Here is a 12,421-nt window from a genome sequence, read left to right on the forward strand (position 1 = left end):
GGAAGAAACGAGCTTTATCTGTAGAGGCTCAAATATAGCTCTGCAGCACGACCAGCATGTTGCTGACTTTTGAACTCTAGTGTGGGATGAACCATAGACTGAACAAAATAACCAGGAAGCATTGCATGCTGTGCACATCTGTCAAAGCTTGCCCTAGCTGAAAAAGGAGGGGGTTTTGTCAAAGTACTGTAATTATTCAAATGGAAAACACTGGCACACCTGCAAGTGGAAATAGGAAATTTGACTGAATTTTAACTACAGTGGAGTAGAAATTTACCCTTTCGCAAAGTTTATTAAAGCTAAATCTTTCATATTTTATTCACATAAAAATCTCACAAAATTAAACGTGGAAAGAGAAAAGACTGGAAAGCAAACTTTCAAAGGCTGTAGTGCTGTTGCATTTAGCTTTTCTACAAGCTGTTTACTTATGACTCTCCATCAATGCTCAGAATTAGCAAAAACAACAACAACAACAACAACAAATAAAAACAAATTAAAAACCCCGAGTACAAAATCCAAATTTAAATAAATAAACCAATTTGCATAGGTAGAATAGACACAAATTAAGCTAAAGTCATTTATAAGACATCTTAAGTGGGAATAAAGATAAGATAAGATAAGATAAGATAAAACCTTTTAATCTTGTTAGAGATTCTTCTGCTTTTTTAGAAATATGAGCAGAATCAGAAGCACTGTGTGTAGAGCAATGACTGCATAGTAGTGAAAATTTATGTACCGACGTAACAACAGTTAAAAATGTATCCGTGAGTTTTGTCCTCCAGTAGTTTTTGGTGTCATCAAAAGATCGCAAACTTCAATTTTGAAATTTTCACACCGGAAGTATTTATGTGACGCACATCATCATCATCATCAACTCGCAGACTTTCTGCCTAAACAGAAAAACTGCGTTTATGAGGTATAAGAAAATAATATAAAAAGCAGAAATGAAAGAAGATTTACTCATAATAAATAATATAACCGTTAACCCCCCCCCCCCCCCCCCCCCGAGGTCTCTTCAAGGTCTTAAAGGTAAAACTTTATTATGAAATGCGTCGAACGGAAGTCCTTACTAATTTACTAATTTACGTTTACTTGACGGGTGGGGTTGTAGACGGGCTAATTACAGCGATGTTGTAGTCTATGAAAGGCTACTTAAGTATCAGGTAAGGAAATTGGTGTTTTGTGCTAAATTGAAATAAGGCCAGACTGTACTCGGCTTCCAAGACACGTGTCTCTTTTAATGCCAATGTTTTATTTTTAATAACCGTTACATCCGCATTCGTCAGCTAGCTAGCAGGTAAGCTATAACTACAGGTGGAGTTTATGTGAGGGCATCAACGTGTAAGTTGTGAGCTTCTGTAATCATAAAAAGGGCTGCAGTCAAAAGAGAGAGGAGCTGGCACCAGTATAAGGAAAACACAAAGGTACTGTTCGGTTGATCTGCACCTCGTGTTATGGACGAACTAGTCGACGTTAGCTTGACTGTGTTCTCAAAATTAACTCAGAGAAATCTTACTAAAAATGGCAAAACATTAATATTTAAATTGTAAAACGCTTTCCTGCTAACGATCCTGCTAGTATCCCAAGAGAGGACAACCATGCTAGCAATAGCATAATGGCTTTCATGTGTTTTGTTTGTCGCTGGTTGTGAGTTAAAAAAATTATCATAATAATGATAACGAAAATATGAGTTAGCGTTAATTGTTATGTCAGCTGATGGCATCTGTGTTTGATTTAGCGAGTGTATTATTATAGTAGTATGTCAGTGAAACTGGAGTGTTATTCTGTTTTACATGTTTTTGGTTTAAATAGGAGACCTGGAAAAAAAGCCCATTCATTAATCTCCTCTGTAATGGACATTTGTTTTTGGTCTATGTCTTTTGACTTATTTGAGCTACCCTACTAAATCCTGATGTACTCAATGGAGGGCATCCAGGGCTTTCAATTGGTCTCTCATGTGTTTGGCTGGGATCTTTTAGTTCGAAAGAGGAAGGAAATCACAAAAAAGGTTCAGCTTTTTTTTTCTTGGTTCTCAGGAGGATCTAAAGGAAATTACTGCTATTAACAAGCAGTTGACAGTTTTGATCAACTTATCAGCTGTTTCTATATCTTCGGGCATTTTCTGTTTTTGAAACGGGATAGTTTGTTTTATTATGCAGTAATTTTCTGTAATGAATACTTTACCAGCGAAGCTACCATCTGAACAATAATCTGCTGAAGTGGTAGTACAGGTTCAGAAAGTAGAAGCATCAGTTCAAGTAACACGGTAAACTGGTTCCTTAATGTGGCTTTTCCTGCTAATGTGTCACATATTGTTAGCTAAAACCTGCCCTCAAAATGTGTTGCATGTTTCCAAGCAAAAACGCACCCTTTTTTTGGTTCTAACATTTTTATTTTCTGTTCATCTATTCCCAGTTGGTGGAGTGCTCAAGCTTATGGCCGCCGCCTGTCTAAAAGTGGAGTTTTCTGATTCACCAATGGAATTTCACAAATAAGTGCTTGCTCTATATTATAGTGATTATAATAATTAGTTTCTATATAGTCAAGGAGCATGTCTCATCAGCATGGGATGACTGGTCAGCGAATTTATGGCTGTCACTGTTTTTGCTGAAACGTTCTTTGTGAAAGAAGTAGCGTAAACTATAGCTTACAGAATCTACATTCACTTTTTCTGCCTTCACATCAGCAAAGTCACATAGCCATGGGCTATTGTTCAAGTTCGAGGAAGATTTCACGCAAGAGCAAGTACGTCATACTCCTGATTCTTGTGCTGTCAGTACTGGCATGGATAGCAATATTTTCAAGAGAGATGGTGAAACCTATCTGGCATTACCCCGGCACTCAACAAACTCATGTCAAAGAAGAGAGTCAGAGGAACGAGGTCGACTTGCAGATAGAAGCAGCTAATGAAATAAATACGCCACCACAAAAAACCAAGTGCCCTCAGGAGTCGCCATTGCTGAGTAAGTATAGAACAAAATGCTATTTAGATGCCTTTGTATAGATGAAAGAACTACCATGTAACTCAAGGAATCCATCAATCAACCCTTTTTGTTGAACATGTTATGTCATGTTAACAAGTGTTAATACACATTAAAACAAATGTTCACTGTTAAACATGTGAATGTTGTTTTTCTAGTGGGGGCTGTGAAACTGTCCTTTGAGTCGTCTCTGAAACTGAAGGATGTAGAGAAAGACAACAAAGAAGTAAATGAAGGCGAGTATGAGCCCTCGGATTGCACAGCGAGGCAGAGCGTAGCAATCCTCATCCCTCATCGCAACCGAGAGCGACACCTCCTCTACCTCCTGCATCACTTGCACCCCTTCTTGCAGAGACAGCAACTACACTATGCCATTTATGTCATCCAGCAGGTATTTGTCACCTTTGTGCACAGTGGAACGCTGGAATGCTTGTGGAACATTTCTTGGTTATTTTGCATAAAGCTGTTGAGACTTCCTGGTTATATACATAGTGTTACTTTGTAACACTATAAACATTACTAGGAAAAATATAACCGGTAACACTGAAGGAACTGTGTTCTGAAAACCCAACAGGCAACAGTTCACACTCTTACATGATCTAATACTTTTATTTGGAGTTAACTTTAATTTAGCTCTTGAACTTAACTGGCAGAGTGAATCTTAAACTGCCTCTGCTCAGCTGAGAATCATTAAAGCCATGGCTGAGACTTCCAGTCAATCACTCAAACAATTAAAAAACATTATTATAGAATTCAAAATCTTATTTGGCTTTCATATCTACCTATTTTCAGTGATATCCACTTTTAATAGCAAGAAACGAACTAGCCATATTCTTTTTTTTTATTCTTTTTTTCTCTCTCTTTTTGCCATATTTTTCAAGTAAACTATAATTTACAACAGCATAATTAAACTGGAAATTCTGTTTTTGATGTGCCAGCCGAATGGCCCCATGTGCCCATCCCAATGAAAAAATACTACAGGCACCCCTGTTAGTAAAGTACTAGAATTTCAATCGCTAAAACTGAAGCACAAACCTCTTGGACAGTCAGTACCACACAGCAAGCTGTAGTGTTTGTTAACTGATTCCATTAAAAGTCCTCCAAAAGGGACTGGCATCTTGACATAGATTTGGTGGGTGTGTCTGCATGTATGTAGTGACTGCAAAGAGGAAAAGCAAGCATGTCAGATTTGATCTGTTCTCTCATGTCTCCAACATTTCTTACGGATGTTTCCAGAAGTTAAGAATAAGTAAAGATGTTAATCTTATCAATGCTAATAATAGTCCGCTGTCCAACTTAATAGCCCCACTCAGTGGATTAAAATTTTATGGCCTATGTATGGGGTTTTTTTTTTTTTTTTTTTTTTTTTTTTTATATGATTAAGTTCGAGCTGGAGTTGGGCAAGCACAGTGGTTAACACTGTTGCCTCACAACATGAAGGCCCTCAATTCAAACCACCATCTGGCCAGGGCCTTTATGAGCAAAGTTTCTGTTGTTCAGCCTAACACTAACCCTCTGTTTTCCAGCTTCGTCTTACACTCCACATTTAGTGGGGTTAGGTGAATTGGTGTTTCTAATTTAGCCACAGATTTGAATGTGGGTGTGACTGGTCATCTGTCTCTCTATGATAGCTCTGCATCAAACTGCCGACCTGTCCAGTAAAGTACCCTGCCTCTTGCTCTATGGTAGCTGGAAATAGACTCCAGCCCCCCTGGATCACTGTATTGGATATGCGGAGGAAAGTGGATGGATGGAGTTATTTGAGTTAGTCAGTGAATTATTGTAGCCCTAGATATGAAATGAATTCACCCTCCTTACGGTTTCTGTACAGGAGGAACCCAAAACTGGATAGAAGAAACAATTTTTTTTTGTCACTTTCAGGGTGACTGCTTTTTTTTTTTTTTAAGTCTCAGAGGTAGGCCAAATCACCCAAAATAGGCTGATTATTCATTACTTATAGCTATAATAGGCTTTCAGTAATGAATAACTTTATTCTTGATAAAGAAAGATATGCAGTGATATGCAAGATTATTATTTCTGCTTACACAAACAAGCAGCATTAAATCATACTTTGTCCCTAATCACTTTTACATGTAAAAGCCTTTTTTTTTTTCTTTGCAGTGAGTAATGCAGCCCATCACATACACCAGGAGAACACAGACATCTGCAACAAGCTCTGAACTTTCCACAGTGTCTTGCATGTTGTAATCTTTGTACTTTCTTTTTCTTTTCTTTTTTTTTTTTAAAGGCTGGTGACGTAACGTTTAATCGTGCCAAGCTACTAAATATTGGATACTTGGAGGCACTAAAAGACTACAACTGGGATTGCTTCATCTTCCATGATGTGGACCTGGTACCTGAAAATGATCATAATTTATATGTTTGTGACACGCAGCCCAAACACTTGGTGGTTGGCCGCAATGTAACAGGATACAGGTAAGAATGACTAAGAGGAAATTTACTGTAAGTCATGAAAAGCCATGGAAAAAAGCAATGCTTTGTTTTTCCACATGTGCCATTCTCTTTCCTATGATGATGCATTCAGAGGTTTTATTGTCTTTAATTTTTTTCTCATGTTTGTTCACTTTCAGGCTGCGTTATAAAGGCTACTTTGGAGGAGTCACTGCCTTGAGCAGAGACCAGTTTTTTAAAGTGAATGGGTTTTCAAATGCATACTGGGGCTGGGGTGGAGAAGATGATGACCTTCGCATCAGGTGAGGCATGAATAAGTGAAAACATGACTACATTTTAAACATTGCTGGTAGTACGTATTCATTCAGCATGCGTGGTTTTGTCTCATTCAGGGTTGAGCTACAGAAAATGAAGATCGTTCGGCCGCCCGCTGACGTAGCTCGCTACACGATGGTGTTTCACAAACGAGACAGTGGCAATGAAGTAAACCGGGACAGGTCAGTAGTGGAGAGATGGCAATAACGTGTGTGTAGCATGTTACAGGTCATTTCATAGTATGGGTTTGTGCTTTTCAGGATGAGGTTGTTGGGTCGAACACCACAGTCATGGAGGAAAGATGGACTCAACAGCTGCTCATATAAGACTTTATCAGTTGAGAGGATGCCTCTCTATGTGAATGTTACTGTGGACATTGGCAAGCCATTAAGTTGAAATCTTAAATAGAAAGCCTTCTTGTGACCAAAAAATACTTTGCTATATATACAGATACCAGAGTGCAGGAAAACTGCTACACATGCAGAAGACAATATGTTGAGCATGCAAAATGCACATTGTTTTGATTTAGTTTAAATACTAGAATCAAATTAAACCAGCAGCTGCATTCAGAGTTGGCTAAAACATTTGAGTTACGTCCAATCTTCATGGTGTTACCAGCATGCAAAAAAACCCAAAGATTTTTTTGACAAGGAAAGTTTAGCTTTTGTCAGAAAAGTATCCAAATCCCTCATTTGAAATTGTCTAAACCATTTAAAAAAGTCATATATGATAGTTAAAATCAGTACCCATTTTTCTTTCTCCATTTAAATAATCTTTGTGCCTTACAATGGCTAACTACACATTTTCCTCATCAGCCTTTATGAGCTTATCTACCATAAATATGCAACTTAGTCCCAACCCCGGCATTTCACAGTTGGCTGCTAGGTTGGCAGTTGGCTAACTTTTGATTTATGAGCATTCCTCAACTCTGCTCTTGTGAAAGACCCGACTCGGGTCCACACCTCTACAGTCTGTCATGTTAAGAAGCAGAGTAAAAACAAATGCTTAGGGGAGAGAAAATTATCATGGCGGACATCAGTATTGACAGTGCCAGGAGCACACTGGATAACTGCTTGGTTCTGGTTAAACTAAACTAAACTGTGTAGATGGATTTACAGTCATTGATATTTATTACACATTTATTACATGTAATAAGTTCCCATCAATTCGAGAAACACTTTCTTCACCTGTCTGGCCTACCCTCTGCTTTATCTGTCTCTGTAATACAAGCCGAGCTCAGCAGAGACACATACACAGTGCAGCAGTGGAGAGGAGGGGCGCAATTAAAGTAAACTGAAACAAGCTCCCATAGAAAACAAACTGATGGCTTATAATGTGCTGCTACTGCTGGATAAACCTCTCCTTATCTGCAGCTCTGCCTCACCCTACCTGGCAATTTCAAATATTGTGATAGGGCTTCAGCTGCCAAACATTGATTAATTTACGCTCCTGCCTTAACATTTGTTAACGGCGTGTATCTTGTGTGTTTTTATTATGAGTGCAATATCATTTAACTCTTACAGTTACAGTTTGGCAGTTACGATTGTTATGATTTTTTGACATGCATCTCGATCTAACACCTCTTAGATGTTTGCTTCTGTTTTTCCACTCCACTAACACAGCATATTTTCCCCCAGCTTTAACTTTAACTTGAGCAACTGGCTCATGAGTCGGATAACCGAGAAGACATCTGACACAGTTAATGTTCAAGTCTGATAGCAGTTGATTATTGGATTATGAATGTAATTCGCACTAAAGCTGGATTATTAATTTTGATACATCCCCAAACTACAAACTAGCTTAAATTACTACTTAAAAAGTAATTTAAATACAAAAGCACAAAGTGCCTAATAAACAGCACACATTTAAATCATCATTTAGTTGTTTATAGATAAATTGCACCTGTATTTATGGGATTCAACACTTGGTTTCTCACTTTTCTAGCAAAAACAAGGACATGTTTGGAATGTTAGTAAAATCACAGTAATCATAGTAATGATGCTATCTAAGGTCTTCCTTATTCTAAATTTGGCAGCAGTATTCTAGCGTTTGTATGCTTTTTATGCTTGCTTTGTTCAGTGAGTGGTAAACAACCACTTTAAGTTCAGCATGATAATCGTCTTTTTCACCACTACTACATCAGATTAAGCAGAAAGATTAAAATCTCATGCAATAATAATATATAAAGGATTCCATTCAGACATGTTATTTTGAAAATAAAAGGACTTAAGAGTTAGGGAAAAAACAGGGTGATGTAAAAGAGTTAATTATACCAGTCATTCTGAAAACAAGTAGAGGACAGTATAGGTCTTATCACGATTGCTATTGATGAAACCTGTGCATTTTCACACCATAATACTGTGAATATTGGTCAATTAGAAGGTCAACTATGCTTAAGTTGTGTTTTTAGTGCACACTGTAAGCTCCTCTAGGATCACAGTAAATGATCCTACATTAAAATTGCTATGAAAAACAGCTTTGCTGCATTAATACACACAACTACAAAATTAGCCCCATGAGCCATGTTTTCTGATGCAGCGTGGTTCTTATAATGACTAACATGCTTGATTTTTATCTAGTAGAAAATGTTGGGTGGTGGATTATTTATTATTATTATTATTTACGGGCATCTCAGACTGGAGCAAATTGCATACGTGCTTTGATCATTGCATTGTTTGATACACAAATTTGTCATATGTTTTTATTTTAATGCAAGGTAGTATAGCTGTTAACTTGCTATTAAGATATGTTCTTATTTGTATCTTTTTCAATGAGCAATATTAGTAACTATACTGGGATATAGATTACTTCTGCTGTTACACGATTGTGAGTTACAGGTCGCAATGAAGTGTGTGTGTGTGTGTGTGTGTGTGTGTGTGTGTGTGTGTGTGTGTGTGTGTGTGTGTGTGTGTGTGTGTGTGTGTGTGTGTGTGTGTGTGTGTGTGTGTGTGTGTGTGTGAATTCTTGCACTGTTGATGAACAAACTACTCTTTAAATCTGCGGTGTGTTGTAGCCATTATGAATACAAGTTCTCTGTGTTGGTGGCCATACTGTCTGTTATTGTAGTTTTATTTCCACTCCTTGATGAATGTTATGTTTGTTTGTTTGTTTTTATATGTACTGTGGTTTTAAATCTTTTATTTTATATATCTGAAACATTTGAAGTAGTTACATTTTCAACTGTAACTTGATCAGGACTGACAAAATCATGTTGTGATATTGTAGCATTAAGAACCTTAAACTTAAACTCTCGAATTCATTTTATACTTTGAAATTCAAAGTAGTTTTATTGTGTAGTTTTTGTGTTTAGAATTTTTTGTTTTTGTTTTGGATTATGGGATTTCTGAAGAAGAAAAGGGATACAATTTGATTGACTTGAAATGGTATTTTCTCTTTAGACAACGTAATAAAAATATTTTCTCTTATGAACAGTTTTATGATTTTGTGTTTCAGTGTTTAAAATACAGTTTGGGATCATCTTGTACAATATACTGTATTGTTTAATTTATGGGGAAAAGGTATTTCTCTGTTTTAATATAAAAAATACAGTCTGGCTAAACTAATAATACAAAACCAGTTTTCTCATCTTTACTAAAAACACTCTTTTATCATTTACTGGCTGAAAAATTATAAAACCTTTAGATTAATGAGTTGTTTATTTCCAAAAAAGGAGGTGTGTCAAATAAGGGTGTGAGAGTGGAGGTATGGGTTATAGACAAATTACTCTAAATGGAGCAATAAAAAAAAACTGTCTGCTTGGAAAGCCAGAAGGAAAGATTTATTCATTTATCAGAACTTAGAAATTATGTCAATATTTTTTATGGTAATTCTATTTTAATGCAGAGAGAGAAAATATCAAATCCCCCCCAAAATTACAAGGTTATGAAAAGATTTCCAGAGGGACACATCCCACCCAGCATGCACCTATTCCAGGAAGGCAGTACAATACAAAAAAAGCTAAAACAAACAGACTGGGGGAAAAAAGTACAATTGCCAGGGTTGTTACAATTGTACGTAAACAATTAATGAACATCCGTCTGTCCCCCTTCCACTAACCTGTTCAATCAACAATTACTCAAACACGCATGCATTTATTTATATTTTTATGTTGTATTTATTAGATACTCTTGATTTGTGTGCATGGAATGAAAGATTCTGATTCTGAGTTGTGTGTCATTGAGTAAAATAAGCATTTGATTCCCTACAACTTAGCTAGAATTATGTCTCCCCCACATTGCCACACAGAATACAATCAATCAATCACAATACTTCTGATCTCAACTTAACTTAAGTTTATAAAGCACAGCTTCCTATAGAATCAGTTTATTCCAGTCCAAACTCAATCTTCATGGGTAAGGCCAAAGAGCTCATGAGATCATGGAGTGGCCAGGCCAGTCTGCAGACCTCAGTCCCATAGAACATCTGTGGAGGAAGCTGAAGCTTGGCTAAGAAAACTAAAGGATTTTGAGTTTCTGTAAAGAGAAGTAGACCAAAATCCTTCCTGAGATGTGTGCAGACCTGGTGACCAACTTATAACTTCTATGTATTGTTTTTTCTGGATTTTTAGTTGGTTTAGTTTATTTGGTTTTTCTTTTTCTCGCCATTAAAATTAAACTAATACAAAATTAGAGACTGTTTATTTCTTTTTAAGTGAGCAAACTTACAAATTCACCAGGGGATCAAATAATTATTTCCCGCACCGTAAATATGCACAAAGCTGGAAAAGACTTCAAAGGCACGTCTGGAGAGCAGAGTGTTTATCAGTTTCACAATAAGACAAATTATGTACAAATGAAGGGAACTCGGGCCTGCTCTAAATTATTTAGTAACAGCAGTCTGCAAAGATCTTATGAAGAGCACGCCATGCACATCTGAGAGAAATGAAAAGCCGAACCTGAGGATAACAGGAAAAACAACTGTGGAAAATAATTAACCAAAAGCAAGTGTTCATCTGCAGCTCATCTCAGAGGACGAAGGAAGGAAGTTTTGCTTTTTGGAAATGACTTCTACCATATCTGGAGGAAAAGTGCACTGCACATCAACACAAAATACCAAAATGTCCTTGTTTGGGCTTCCCGTGATTACCACAGGACCCTGATCTTATGCACTTGTTAAAAAAATTTTGAACAGTCAAGTCAAAGTACTATTGGGCACTTAATGTTCATAATTAATAAGAAGGTAAAGAAAATGCAGGTTATTGCTACCAGAGGTCTGTGAGTTACCAGAATCACTGCCCTACACAGTGAACGGTCACTGAATGTGTTCAGTAAAGACCTGCAATGTCCAGCTGTTTGTGACGCATTCAATTTTGAACATATCTATGCAAATTTGTTGTAACTGTGCATTACATAAGAAGCACAACCTCACTGTGCAATTTGCTGTAGTGCAAAGATTTGACCAGAGGAGGGCGTGGAGAGCACAACTTCCAGTTTAAAGAGGACATCTCAAGGTATTTAAGAAAATTGCATTTATTGCCAAACAACTGGGACAACAGTGGCCTCAATTCATTATAATAATAATAACAGGATTAAGTATTTTGGCTGTGCAAAGACACACAGCTCAGACATGGAACATAACAATAAAAGAAAACAAAACAATAAATGATCTTTCTTGATGTTCAAATAATGTGAACTTATATCTTATTTTCTAGGATTCTAATATTCCTGCTTAGTTAGAAAACGTGGCCTAATCAGGTTTGGCATGAATAGGCTATGCAAACAAAGAGTTAGACTCTCTGTTGATATAGTTTAAGCAAATTGACATAGCACCTCACGCCTGTTTAAATCACTAAAGCCAACATAGCCACCTGTCTCGCATCAAATACAGCTGAAATATCAATCTTCTGTCTTGAAAACCTTATATCCTCATGCAAAATCAACAGTTTTTTGTATATGTAAAGAACATTTTCTCCCTAGTTGTGTCATTTCCCTTCTTCCACATTTAGCTGGAGCCAAATTGTGCTGCAGATCTACCAAGGCATTGCATCACTCTGAGAACATGTTCTAAAAGCCTCAAAGTAAGGACAAGAATAACTCCTTATTAGTCGCACACACAATGAAATGGTCTCTTAGCATAGACACTTTTTTTTATTATTAACCAGTGCAAAGAAAGAGCGGGATGTCTGAGGCTTTGTATGAACAGCATGATGTCATCTCCTCTTCCTATGGTGCAGAATGAAAGCTTTGTCTTGCTGAGGCCAAGCTTGGTCATGTAGCTCACATGTGACATTCACAAAACACTCACAAAAATATCAACTCTGCAAGCTGTGATCTACTAAACAAACCACACAGTTCAGATATTTTAAAAAAAAGGTCCACAGCTACCTACAGTGTGTACCTCGTTGTTCTTGCTTTTAAATACTATATGGCTTGTGTAAGAGCTCCTTTGTCAGATGTTCTCATCTCTATTTGTAGCAGAACAGTCATTTAAGTATGTGGAAGTTTCCTCTTTTTGCTCCAGTTGTTTCAAACTGTTCAGTTACGCAGGTCAGATGAGTTGAATCTGAATTTTGTGTGTGTGTGTGTGTACGTGTGTTTGTGCCTGAATGTCAGTATCAGCCATGTCTGTTTAGAACAAATAGATCCTGGGAAAAGGATTCCTTGTTTTCATAAATACGTAGAAGTGAGAACAGATGGATGGATTAAGAAAATGTTCTCAGAGGGAAAAAAAAGAAAGACATGGAAACTGGCATTTTTGACAGCTGTAGTAAAAAG

The 12,421-nt window shown here is 37.0% G+C and overlaps 1 protein-coding gene across 3 annotated transcripts; it reads left to right on the forward strand.

The window, feature by feature from the left end:
• Nucleotides 1–1,041: 1,041 nt before the first annotated feature.
• Nucleotides 1,042–12,382, forward strand: b4galt4 (UDP-Gal:betaGlcNAc beta 1,4- galactosyltransferase, polypeptide 4). Of its 3 annotated transcripts, none has more exons than XM_085174862.1 (7): nt 1,042–1,163; nt 2,416–2,963; nt 3,140–3,372; nt 5,230–5,417; nt 5,573–5,695; nt 5,786–5,890; nt 5,969–12,382. In XM_085174862.1, the coding sequence occupies exons 2-7, from the start codon at nt 2,702–2,704 to the stop codon at nt 6,102–6,104; spliced, it is 1,047 nt and encodes a 348-aa protein (XP_085030988.1). In that variant the 5' UTR covers nt 1,042–1,163; nt 2,416–2,701; the 3' UTR covers nt 6,105–12,382. The 3 variants fall into 3 exon arrangements, with proteins under 3 accessions (XP_085030988.1, XP_085030989.1, XP_085030990.1); XM_085174863.1 differs by having other exon boundaries at nt 1,078–1,424; XM_085174864.1 differs by having other exon boundaries at nt 1,078–1,297.
• The last annotated feature ends 39 nt before the right edge of the window (nt 12,383–12,421 follow it).

The sequence above is a fragment of the Neolamprologus multifasciatus genome, chromosome 10 (assembly GCF_963576455.1).
Source record: "Neolamprologus multifasciatus chromosome 10, fNeoMul1.2, whole genome shotgun sequence".
In the NCBI taxonomy this organism is placed as follows: Eukaryota; Metazoa; Chordata; class Actinopteri; order Cichliformes; family Cichlidae; genus Neolamprologus; species Neolamprologus multifasciatus.

What these genes read in the sequence shown, in the direction of transcription:
- b4galt4 (XM_085174862.1), top strand. Translation starts at nt 2,702, where the DNA reads ATGGGCTATTGTTCAAGTTCGAGGAAGATTTCACGCAAGAGCAAGTAC. An exon ending in TCAGGAGTCGCCATTGCTGA is followed by an intron (nt 2,964 to 3,139) that starts GTAAGTATAGAA and finishes TTGTTTTTCTAG; the next exon opens with TGGGGGCTGTGAAACTGTCC. An exon ending in GATGATGACCTTCGCATCAG is followed by an intron (nt 5,696 to 5,785) that starts GTGAGGCATGAA and finishes TGTCTCATTCAG; the next exon opens with GGTTGAGCTACAGAAAATGA.